Below are 12,706 nucleotides of genomic sequence, written 5' to 3' on the forward strand. Positions count from 1 at the left end.
GCCGGGAGAGCCCCGGTGCCCTGCCGCCCCCCCGCCTCAGAGACGGGCGGGGATTGGTGTTCGGCTCGCCCAGCGCATGCCAGAGCTTGCTTTCCTGAGGCAAGGCCACGGGCGTGACGCGTTAAAAAATAAAACAAAACCCCCTGACACAACCGACGAGTTTATTGACTTTGCACAAAAGCAGAAATGGCAGCCAGGAAAGGCTACCTTTACCCGCTGGCCTCCCAGCGCACGCAGCGCTACACACACCTGCTCTAAAGAGCGGGAGCGGCAGCACGGGCAGGCCTCCCGCCGGGCGCCCACCTGCACATGTCCGCCCACCAGGACGGGTCGGCGCGGCCGAGGCACAAGGAGGGAAGCAATGGCTCAGTGCTCGCGGCTGGGCACGTGGAAGCCCAGGTGGCTGCCCGGAGGCAGCTGGGCGAACAAGGCTCTGGCCATTTCGTCGATCCTGTCATAGGCTCCCAGCGCCCGGAAATACTCCACGTAGGACCAGAAGTCGCTGGAGGAGAAGGGCCAGTACGGCATGGCTACAGATTCCCGATAAAGATCTCAAATAATAAAGAAAAATGTCAATTAATGTAATATGAAGCATTTTTGTTGAAAGCTTGGGCCAATGAGGTTTGGGGTTCCCTGCTGCTGGGCACGGCATGAAAGAGGGAGCCACTAGCTCCTGAAAGATATTTTAGCTCCCTTAAAGATATTTTCCCCATTGCTCCTCCACTACATTTCCTCTGCCACATAAAACTATAAAAGCCAAATATAAAATGGAAACAAAAATTCTGAAAATACCAGGAGCTGATCAGCCTTCGGCCTAAACCCAGGCAAACACAGAATCGTGTACAATGTAAACAGTTGCTGCAACCACATAGATAGAAATGTCTTTCCATGCAGCAAAGCTAAACCCCGTATTTTGACTTTATTTAAAGCCCTTTTAAGTAAAAGGGAGCCATTTCATTCACTAGACTCAGCTTCATACCAGCGTCTTTAGTGGGAATTAAGAACCTTCAACAATCCTACAATCAGACCTTAATTTCATAATTGTTGGTGTGTACAGGCACAGATGGCTTATAACAAACAGAACAAACCAGCCAAATGCTGTCTGTGGTGGAGAACACACTGATGGTACCACTGAACTTACATTCACTTTGCAGTCTGCTGCTTGGCCAACAAAAGAAAACCGTAATTGTTGATAATGAGAACAACAGGACGTTGCACAAACAGTTTTGCTTTTAGATGCCACAGGTTCACTTCAGAGGTTGCCAAAGAAATATTTGAGGTACACAAATAAAATTTAAGTGCGCTTAAACCTTAAACTTGTGAAAACAGATGATACATTCATAAGATGTTAGAGCCATAAGGAAAGATACAGCATGGGGAAAAATATTTTTAATTAGAAGTAATCACATCAGCTCTTACTCTGTATATATATTTCTGTTCTCCATATCTGTTATAAAATTCCCCTTGCATATCTGTGCCTGTGCACTCCAGATGCTGCTGCCTGTCCTGCGGGTTAGATTTACACCAGCAATAGCAGTACCTTGTTATAACAGACATTTCTATGCAACCTCCTTTGTCAAAATGAATTTATCTTATCAGTAAGTCGGTGTAAATATCATTAAGATGCTGAGTTGGTTTTTTTTTTTTCTTTTTTGGTTTGCTTTATAAATCAAAGGCAAACACCAGTCCAATGGGCTAATCACCCAAAGTGTCACACACCACAGGGTGGCTGTGCTAAGGGGTTTGTTCCAATATTTCTTTAATTGGAGTTGTGGCAATTTGTAAATTTTAATCTTTTTGCTGTGGAACTGAGTATTTCTTGCCAATAAGTAGACAGACATCTAGTATTACTTATCGGGACTGCCAGAATTCTCAGATGTCTCTCATATATTTATAAGTCTGGTGCTTTCCAGTTACGTTTTTATAAAGCAGATCATTCATGACTTGACCTTAACCCTGTGGAGGATTCACCTTTAAGGAGCTGTCTTGTTACAGAGGTTTTTTTCATTTTAAGATTGCAAATACATTAGCTTAAATTTTCATTAAACCTTAAAACTTCCCCTTCTTTCTCCACCAGAACTAGATGAAAGCGCTTCTGAAAGCCTGAATCCCAACCCACTGGGTTTACTGTGTTCCTGCCAAAACTGATGCTAGGGATCAGGTCTGGGAGTTACAATTGACTCTCTGAATTGTTAACGATACATAGGAAAGAAAAAGATATAATTACCATCTCCTTCCTGAATTGACCGGGTATCTGTAAATAAACAGGAAACTCATCAATACCAGTTCTCACACTGAAGGACTTTCTGTTAATAAAAAAAAAAGTTTGCTGGGTAGCCAGAAGCTGACAAGCTCTTTGAGACACACACAGGGCCCTCCTTACAGCCAAATGTTTTTCTTTCTCAAACAGATGAGTAAAGAATTGCCCGTTTGTGGTCACTGAGTGCTACAAACCAAATACACCAGGAAGCAGTTACAATTAATACACAAGCAATAGCTGATACTAAATAGAAGAGACTTGTTCGGTAACAAAATATTTCGGACTGCTTGAAAAATAAAGAAGAATAAATATATCAGTAATCTTACCTGTTAGCATGTTCATCAGCATACAGAAGAAAAGGAAGCCAATAAATTTCATTTTTCCTGCAAGCTACTGTTTCTGAAAAATTAATCTGTACAACTGGGGATTATTAGAAGATATTAAGAATTATGCAAAGTATGTTATTTCTTCTTGTATTAGAAGATTCTGTTCAAAAATAGATTTAATTATTAATCTAGGCATAATAAGATTCAATTATATTTCCTTATATTTTCAGAGCTCCATCAGAGTATTAAAAAAATACAGTACTGAAGTTTTAAATGATAATTTATTTTAGGCGGCATAAATCCAAAAGGCTTCTCTAAACTGACATGAAATTGTCTTCAGAAATGTTTTATTTTGTGGTTAATTTAATTTCACTTTAGAAATTACCTCTCTTCCTCTTCCCTTTTCTTCTACTTGCAATAGTAAAGGTCTGCAGCTCCAAGTCAGCCACAAAATTCCAAAAGGACTTCTATTGCCGTAAAATATCAGCATTGTTTAAACAAGGGTGGGGGACAAAGGAGAGAAACGTCACTGAGTTAGCACACCAATCTGATTTTGTCATCTTCACATAGAGGAATTTTAACTGCTCACATTTGCATTGTATTTCAACACTGCCCATGGAAGAGACCTCAGAATCAGCTTCAGCAATAACACTTCTATGTTTTGAAAACAGAGGAAGAAAATCCAGAAGCAAATTCAGAGATTATTGTTACTTTTGCTACCCACCTTATTTCCTTTCTTTCCCCCTCTTCAGAAAAGTAGATTTTAGAAACATTATTTGAGCAAATTGCTGAGAGGATATTGAGTTCCCTCTCCAGCTGAGAGGCAAAAACTTCAAATGCTTGACACTGATTTGTGCTCTTACTTGGGATCCTTAAAATGCACATGTGCATCAGGTGCCAACTGGAATCAATTAGCTTGCATAAAACAAAAAAACAGGTCCCTGATGACATCTGCCACAGTGATGACGAGAGTACCGCAACCTTCAAACAGGGTCGATAAGGCGCACTGAAATGCATTTTCATATCACGTTGATTTCCAGTAAAGATTTCTCTCCCAGTGCCAAACAGGTGCTTTGGGCTCCATCATGCTGAGGTTGCCGAACAGATCGAGCACTTCCAAAGTCTGGAAGGGAGAAGCAGTTTGGAGAATATTCGGTCAACACACACATCTTGGTTTTCTTTTAGCACAAAACTCTTGATGGCAGCAGGTCAGCAGGTGTAGGCAGGGACTAAGGCGCAGCAGGAAGAGCTCTGTCGTCCCATGGCAATGTGCAGATTTCTACATTTCTAGGAAACGCGGCCAGCGCGAGGTTGCATTGTCAAACCTGGCAGCTGTTTCTAGAAGGCTCCGCTATGGAAAGGAGCTGCTGAAGTGCCATTGCAGAGCTCACTGCTCACGTTCACGCAGCGATGATCTGATCGTACAGTCAGCGCAAGCTCCCCTGCTCCCTGTCAGCTGGAAACTTTCAGTTGCCTTTACTTGAAATCTGCAAAATCATTTACCCATCACAACTCTAGAGAACTCTTACCATTGCATTTCCCTACTGCATTTGTGGGATCTGACGTTGGTGCCTTTGCTCTACCACATCCACTTGTCTGCCACACGAGCTTCACACAGTGGAAGCCTCCCTACTCACACAAAGGCTTGGAGTGGGGCAGCCCAAGCGAGTGGCCTTGCAGGAGGCCCCAGCTTTGCTGGAGTTTCTTCCTAGCTACGCACAGAGCTAGACAGACCTGCCAAGAATTAATTAAGGATGTTCTGAGCAAGGGAAAAAAAGAGTGCTTTGTAGCACACCAAGCTGTGCCAACTCATGCGGAGGCTGAGAAGAAAAATATTATGAAAGCAGAACCTATTCCATCCTTGAAAAGCTTTCATCCTCCTGTTTAATATTTCTGAGGCTTGCAGGATGGGTTCCTACATCCCTCACATACAGGCAGCAGCTCTGCCCCACTTGCCTGGGTTGCGGCAGCTGCTGGTGAGAGGAGGTACGGCCCCTGCTTGGGGGAGTCCTCTGGGGCAGCCGCGTGCTCAGGTCCATGCACCAGCACAGTTAGTTTGAATACAATTTATAAACTTGGCTTTGCAATGAGAAGCACTTACATATGCTAACACACACACACACAAAATGAATTGGTTGTAATTAAGAAGCATACAACTACTTCTGTACTCGTCCATTGGCACCTTTGTATTCTGGCAGATGATAAGGGAGGTGTAGTTCCAAGCCGGAGGTGAGATAACATGCTTTGGGGGATGACAAAGGAAAACAGCAATGTTCCTGACACACCTACATCCTGCAGCTCTCCTCTGGAGGATTTAATGAGGTGCTGTGGGAGGATGACAAAGTCACAGAGGTTTTCAGGTTCAGCATCGCTCAGGTTGCAGCAGGGTCTGCTATGACACTTGTTGATCAGAAGAGGATTCCCCTAACCAGGCTCACACTGACATGCACTGAGACGGGGCACAGTGCCTCACCTCCACCTTCTCTACAGTTTCTTATTCTGTCTTTTGAAGCTTAGAGTTACCCACTTCCAGAGCTAAGAAAATCACAGACCTGATGTAGTGTGACAGTTTTTTTACACAATTACAGGCTTTCAATTTAACTTTTATTAAAGTTTTTCATTTGTTAAAGCACAAACTGGAGATGGAAATAAATTCTCCGGGTTTCCATGCTAAAGGAAGCCTAGGAAATTATGAAGAGGATCAGAATTAGCATTTAAAACAGTTGTATCAGTTGTATCAGGGGATACAGACAAGCGATACAGTTGTTTTAAATGTTACTTCTTTGTATGGAGACTTCTGCTGTACATGACTGCTTCTCAGGGAGCAGTCATGCTCCTTGACTTCTTCAGGGGGCAAGTTCTCAAGAAGGTTTTCAGGTAAGGCCTTTGACTCATGCAAGCTTTGTTACATTATAGAGGGGGCTGACGTTAGGGAGTGCATCCCACCAACCAGCCCTAAGAGGATCCAATCAATAAGTACTATCTGTAGATGGCTCTCAAAGCCAGAAAATCCCACGTGCATCAGTCAGCTCTGTCAGAGACAGAAATCAATAGGAGCACTGAGGACATCCCCTTCGGAATAGGGGAATGCAGTATGGGCCGAGCAGTTGTTTGTGCGACTTGCTCCCTGGTGGGGAACAGTCCTGCAAGTGCCAGAACCCTGCCTCCCGGTCACCTCACTTCTAAGGGGCTGCGTTACTGAGCCAGCTTCTGTGGAGCAAATCAGCTCTACTTGTTAAGATTAACTAGGAAAAAAAATGAATACGACAAAGTGACTGTTTCCACCATAGCTATATTAGATTGGTGTTACACAAAAATCTGTGTAGTCCTGCAGGCATTGAAAGGAATTGTACATTGCTTTAATGAACGGAATACTTTTTACTTAATAGGCAAAAGCACATGCATGCAGAGCTCTGTAAGAACTTATTTAAAAACCAAATGACACTTACAGTTGCATCTGAAGTGCTTTGTCCCTGGTTTGAGCAGACAAAAATGTTCTCTGTAAGGCTGCAACACTTTTGCACATCAGAAACAACCAACAGCTGTGACTTACAGAACATCTCTGGAAAACAAGCGCTTGATTATTTTCCCCAGCAACTTGGTCCAAATAGCACAGGTCAAAAGGAGATTCATGTGACTGAAATATGCTTTCCTTAGATCTGAACTGGCCTCAGCTTTCAGGCATTCCTAGATTCATTTTCTTTCCTTTTTCCAAATACAGAGGATCCAAGTTTTCTGACAGTGTTGGGTTGCCCAAGATGGCAAAGCCAAGGGCAGATGAGGAAGAATCAAGAGAGGAACTTGCAGTACCAAACAAGTGAACAACAAAATGGCCAACTAAAGTAAGCGCAAAATCAGGAACCCAGGGAAATATCTCCTGCTTCACTTTAAAGGCCCAGGGCAGCTGAACATTTCAACCCCCAGATTAGATAGTTATAGTAAACTGTTGTTTGCTGCTGAGCCACACGCAGAAAGACAAATCAAATAGGCAATAAAAAACAAAACTAGGAGGCACCATCATGCCATCATGCAAGTCCATGGTCACTCCCAGTTTGGATATTGCATGCATTTTTGGTTTCACCATGCCAGGGGACATTATAGTACGAGAAAAGATGTAAGGGAAGGGCTAGGGGGACTCAGAGTCACAACCGTGAAAGCAGAGCAGCTCTCTCCAGCCTGGCAAAGGGACAAAGAAATCTTGGTCTGTATCAAGAAACATCATGTTAGTAGCCTGGCAATGGCTTGATCAAAACAGAAGGCAGTGGGGTTGATACGGTTAACCCGTGATGTGCTATTAACTACAGAGCTCACGACCCCAGAGCTCCCCCAGGACCCGCAGATAACCCCGAGCTCCAACCCTGGGAACCAAACCCAAGCCCCAGCCCTGAGCCTCGGACCCTCGACTCCAGGCCTTTGATCCTGGACCCTTGACCCTGGAGCCCCACCCCAGAGCTGACCCTGGAGCCCCCACCCCAGAGCTGACCCTGAGCCCTGACCCCGAAGCTGACCTTTAGCCCCCAACCTGGAGCTGACCCCGATCCCCCAACCCTGAGCCCTGAACCTGGACCCTTGACCCTGGAGCCCCAACCCCAGACCCTTGACCCCAGGCCCTTGACCCCAGACGCTCGACCCCGGAGCCCCCACCCCGGAGCTAACCCCGAGCCCCGGACCCGAGCCCCAGATCCCGGAGCTGACCCAGAGCCCCAACCCCACAGCTGACCCTGAGCCCCAAACCAGAGCTCACCCCAAGCCTCAACCCCGGAGCTAACCCTGACCCCGAACCCTGGAACAGATCCCAGAACCGGAGCTAACTCCCCGCCCCAACCCCAGACCCCTGAGCCCGGACCCTCAACCCCTGACCCTAGACCCCAAGCCCTAACCCCAAGCCCCAGCCCCAAGCCCCAGCCCCGAGCCCCCGTCCCAGACCCTCGACCCCGGACCCTTGACCCCAGACCTGGAGGACACCCTGAGCCCTGGACCCAGAGGTGATCCCAAGCCCCGGACTCGAGCCCTGGACCCCGGAGCTGACCCCAAGCCCAGGACCCTGGAGCTGACCCCGACCCCAGAGCTGACCCTGACGCCCGACCCCTGGAAGAGACCCCAGACCTGGAGCTAACCCCACACCCCAACCCCAGACCCTCAAGCCTGGACCCTCGACCCCTGACCCTCGACCCCGAGCCCAAACCACAAACCGCAGCCCCAAGCCCCAGCCCCGAGCCCTCAACCCCGGACCCTCTAGCCCAGACCCTCGACCCCAGACCTAGCCCTGGACCCTCGACTGCAGACCCTCGACGCCGGACCCTCAATCCCGGAGCCCCAGACCCTAGCCCCAGACCTGAGCCCCAGCCCCGGACCCTTGACCCTGGACCCCCAACCCCAAACCATAGCCCCGGACTCCTAGCCCCAGACCCAAACCCCAGACCCGAAACCTGGACCCAAAACACAAACTACAGAGCTGACCCCGAGCCTTGACTCTGAGCCCCAACCCTGAGCCCTGACCCTGGAGCGAGCCCCAACCATGGAGGTAACTGATCCTGAGCTCCGGACCTGGACCTGACCCCGAGCCCCAGACCCAGAACGGGACCCAGACCCGATCCCAAGTCCCGGACCTGGACCTGACCCCGAGCCCTGGACCCGGACCCAGACCCGAGCCCCAGATCTGACTCCGAGTCCTGGACCCGGACATGACCCTGAGCCCCAGACCCGGACCTGGAACGGGACCCAGATCCAGACCTGAACCCAAGCCAACCTGAGCCACAGACCTGGACCTGGACCCGACCCCAAGCTCCGGACCCGGACCCAATCCCAAGCCCTGGTCCAGTACCTGGGCCCGAGTCCCAAATCCTTGACACTGGACCCTTGACCCTGGAGCCCCTACCCCAGAGCTAACCCCGAGCCCCGGACCTGAGCCCCAGACCTGGAACCGGACCCAGACTGGAGCCTGAGTCCGAGCCCCAGACCTGGACGCGACCCCAGGCCCAGGACCCACACCCAGGCCCAAGCCCGAGCCCTGGACCTGTATCCAACCCTGAGATCCGGACCAGGACCCGACCCCAAGCCCCAGACCTGGACCCAGACCAGACCCCAAGCGCCGGACCCGGACCCTGCCTGAGCCCTGGACCCAGATGTGACCCCGAGTCCCAATCCTGAGTCCCAACCTGAGCCCCAGCCCCGAGCCCCAGTCCCAGGCCATCGATCCCGAGTCCCCAACCCTGGAGGTGACCCTGAGCCCCCAACCCCCAGAACGGACACCGGACCTGGAGCCCTGACCCCGAGCCCCAACCCCAAGCCCCGAACCTGAGCCCAAACCCTGAGCCCCAGCCCTGAGCCCCAGCCCCGGACCCTCGACCGTGGACCCTCGACTGCAGACCCTCAACCCTGGAGACCCCACCCTGGAGCTGACCCCAAGCCCCCGACACCCGGAATGGACCCTAGACCTGGAGCTAACCCCGATCCCCAACCCTAAGCCCAAACCCCGAGCCCCAGCCCCAGACCCTTGACCCCAGACCCTCGAGCCCGTGCCCCAGACCACGTTAGGGTCTGGTTTAGAGTCCGGATCCAGGTAACCATCCCTGCCCGGGTTAGGATCAGGGTATGGGTTAGGTTTAGAGTCAGGGTTAGGGGAGGTTAAGGTTAAGGGTCAGAGATAGGGTCATGTTTAGGGTTAGGGTTGTGATGCAGGTCTGGGTTAGGGTCCATTTCAAGGTCCGGGTCTGGGTAAGAGTCCCAGTTAGGTTTCTTTACATAGGTAGAAATAATCTAGGAGTGTAACAGATTACTCACCAAAAAAATCAACTCAATGTAATAACATGACTCACAGGAGAAATCACACACTTGAGTAGGCTATCTGAAAAACAAAAGGCTATGCAGCTTGGTCAAAAAAAAACAACAAAAAAACAACCCTATGCAACTGGGTCCAAAAAGAAAAAAAAACCAACCCAACCAAGATCTGAAAAGGGTGCAAATACTCTCAAAGGGAGCATGGAAAAAGGGAGTGGTATTTAAAAGACCTGCAGGACCTCAATAGTTACCTGAGTCAGAGCACGCAGGTCCTTGGGGAGGGGAGGAGAGGCAGGTAATGCAGGGACTAGGAATGCTATGTATGCTATGTAGAGGAGAAAATGAGTGTTGTGGGCCTCAAGTGTGCGCAAAGAGTGTTAAGGAGGGCTCCTGAGAGGATGGGGGAACAAAGGGAAAGCTGCTTACCTCTGAGAAGTCATCCTCGACCTTTGTGCCACAAACATTTGTCTCGCACGCTCAGCACGAGTTAGGGATCCCTGTATGTTGAAGGCTTCTTACCTTTGAGAAGTCCCCCCCAGGCTTTCTTCCAGCAGATGATGGTTCTCCCGGGGACTTGCTGCCCCGCACGAAGAGATCCCAGCTGGAGCGCTCACGGCCTGTGACACCACGTGCATGCAGCCGTTCTCAGGAAGACAAACTTGAGAGAGTCCAGCGCAGAGCCACAAGGATGATGAAGGGAGTGGAGCATCTCCCTTACGAGGAAAGGCTGAGGGAGCTGGGTCTCTTTAGCTTGGAGAAGAGGAGACTGAGGGGTGACCTTATAAATGTTTATAAATGTGTAAAGGGTGGGTGTCAGGAGGACAGAGCCAGGCTCTTCTCAGTGACATCCAATGATAGGACAAGGGGCAATGGGTACAAGCTGGAACTCACAGGAGGTTCCACTTAAATGTGAGATGAAACTTTTTCATGGTGAGGGTGACAGAGCACTGGAACAGGCTGCCCGGGGGGCTGTGGAGTGTCCTTCTCTGGAGACATTCAAAACCCACCTGGACGCATTCCGTGTGACCTGATCTAGGTGTTCCTGCTCCGGCAGGGGGATTGGACTAGATGATCTTTCGAGGTCCCTTCCAATCCCTAACTTCTGTGATTCTGTGAAGCAGCTTTACAGCCTGAACTGCAAACAGCAAACGTTTCTCCGGGGCAGGTTTTCCATCATCATCTCCCTCCACAGGAAAGGGAGAAGTCGCTCCTGTCAGCTGCTCCGCCTCTCCCAACATCTCCCCCACCCAAACCCCCTATCTTCTCCTGCTGATTTTGCTCTTCTCGGGTCACTGCCCACCTCCACCTTGCAGAGCAGCTCCTCACCAAGTTCTCCTTCCACGTCTTGTCCCCGGCTGCTCCCACAGAGTTTTTAATGGCAACATTAGCTGTCGTTCAGATCTCCTTCCCACTCGGTACCCGCTCTGCAGCTGTCCCTGTCGTGGGAATGGTAGACACCCCTGCAGGACATCCGTATCCAACAGGATGAAGGATCCATTTACCCGGAAGTTTTTGACAAGAGATTACAGAAAGAGTCGCACCTCCATGAAAACGCACCTCCCTTTCCAGAGATGTCACAGGCAACCTCTCTGTAACTTTTTCAAATTCAGCAAGGGTTTGCAGTGAGTATTATGAAAAATAACATTAGAAAAAGAAGATCAGTTGCCCAGACAAGTTCCCTAAGTCAGGAGAACTTGCCCAATCACACTGTTCACTAGAGTAACTTGTTAGTCTGTGTCCTTTCGAAAGCCAAACGAGGAGGTGCGCACTCTACCCTTTCCCATCTGTGTTCTTGTTCTGGCTTAACGTGGCAGGTGGCTAGAGCGAACGGCACCGCGGGACACTTGGGAAGAAAAAATAGTCAAAGCTCGTGGGTTAGGATAAAGATAGTTTAATAAGACAGAAAAGGCAGGGAAGTAATAATAACGCTGCTGGTGATGATGATGGAATGTTCCAATGCAAGCGATTCGCAATGCAATTGCTCACCACCTGCTGATGATGCCCAGCCCATCCCCAAGCAGCAGTCCTCCCCATCCTGTTCCCCCCCCCCAGCCACCCCGTATGAATTGCTCAGCATGATGCCATATGGGATGGTGAGGAACATCCCTTCGGTCAGTTTGGGTCAGTGGTCCTGGCTCTGTCCCCCTCCCAGTTTCTTGTGCACTCCCAGCCCCCTTGCTGGCAGGGCAGTGTAAGAAACCAAAAAGTCCCTGACTTGGCACAAGCACTGCCCGGCAGCCTTCCTTTGGCAGCACTGTACGTACACCCAGTCTCCTTGTTCCGGGAAGCGACGCCGTTCTGGCTTTGTATGGGCCAAGAAGGCTTCTTCCACCTGGGAATGAAATTGGCCGACAGTGGTCAGCGAAGTCACTGAAATGCTACGGTTGAGATTCACACCTGCTGCTGGCCCAGGAGGTGGTGCACATCGTGTGGGGCGGCCAGCCCGCACCTCACAGCGCTCACGCCCGGCTGTCTGAGGGCTGTGGTGCACCTCCTAATGAAGGGATGGCGACCACCGAACCCTGCTCCTTCCTCCCCCTCAGTGTGATTTAGCTGACGTCTCTGTTGGAATGCCACCCCGTCTCTCCACTTTTCCTGAACTCTGCAGAGACCAGAAGCAACGGAAACGCTCGCCGCGCCCCGACCCGCAGCCCCACAGCGGCACCGCGCCTCAGCGCCGCATCCCGGCCCGAGCCGAGCCCGGCGCGCCTCCGGATGCGGGCGCCGCCATCTTGCCGCGGGCAGGGCCGCTGCTGCGCCTGCCCACGGCGCCGCTGCTCCCAGGCGCGGCCCCTCCGCCTGCGGTACCGCCTTTGGCCGGCAGGTGGCGGCAGAGGGCCGACGGGAGCCGGGCGGCGCTGCGGGGCTGCACAGCGCCTGCCAGCCGCGGCGAGGAGCGCCGGAGCGGTTTGGGTCAGTTGCGGGTTTTTTTTGCCTTTTTTTTTTTTTTTAAGAGCTCAGTGATGCGGGTGGAGCTATCGGTTGCGCAGATTGCAGGTGCCTCGCAGACATCGCTCTGATTTTTTGGGTGTTTTCACATTCTTCTAGGCACAGTCTGGAAGATAATTGCTAGTCAGAGCTGCAATTACGAAAACGGTCAGCCAAACCATTTTGTATTACGAGCAAGGAATTGATTTCAAGAATAAAGAAGAGTGCTCTAATCCTTAGAACAGCCTGTCAGAAGAGCCAATGTCCCCTAAAAATGTGAGAACAGGAGCTGTGTAAGAGGCAACATGGGGCAGCCAAGCTCAGTTCCACTGCGACCACATACTGGTGTGGGCGCTTTTTGGTCCTGCCAGGCTGCCTGGTTTGAAACAAAGCTTTGACATCTCCCTGTTTT

The 12,706-nt window shown here is 50.4% G+C and overlaps 1 protein-coding gene across 1 annotated transcript; it reads right to left on the reverse strand.

Moving 5' to 3' along the window:
• Nucleotides 1–14: 14 nt before the first annotated feature.
• Nucleotides 15–2,638, reverse strand: OTOS (otospiralin). Its single transcript, XM_035545032.2, has 3 exons — nucleotides 2,587–2,638; nucleotides 2,228–2,254; nucleotides 15–551 (listed from the first exon to the last, which is right to left on the reverse strand). Exons 1-3 carry the CDS (start codon nucleotides 2,636–2,638, stop codon nucleotides 367–369), a joined length of 264 nt encoding a protein of 87 aa, XP_035400925.1. The 3' UTR covers nucleotides 15–366.
• Nucleotides 2,639–12,706: the final 10,068 nt, after the last annotated feature.

Source organism: Cygnus atratus, chromosome 9 (assembly GCF_013377495.2).
Source record: "Cygnus atratus isolate AKBS03 ecotype Queensland, Australia chromosome 9, CAtr_DNAZoo_HiC_assembly, whole genome shotgun sequence".
NCBI lineage: Eukaryota > Metazoa > Chordata > Aves > Anseriformes > Anatidae > Cygnus > Cygnus atratus.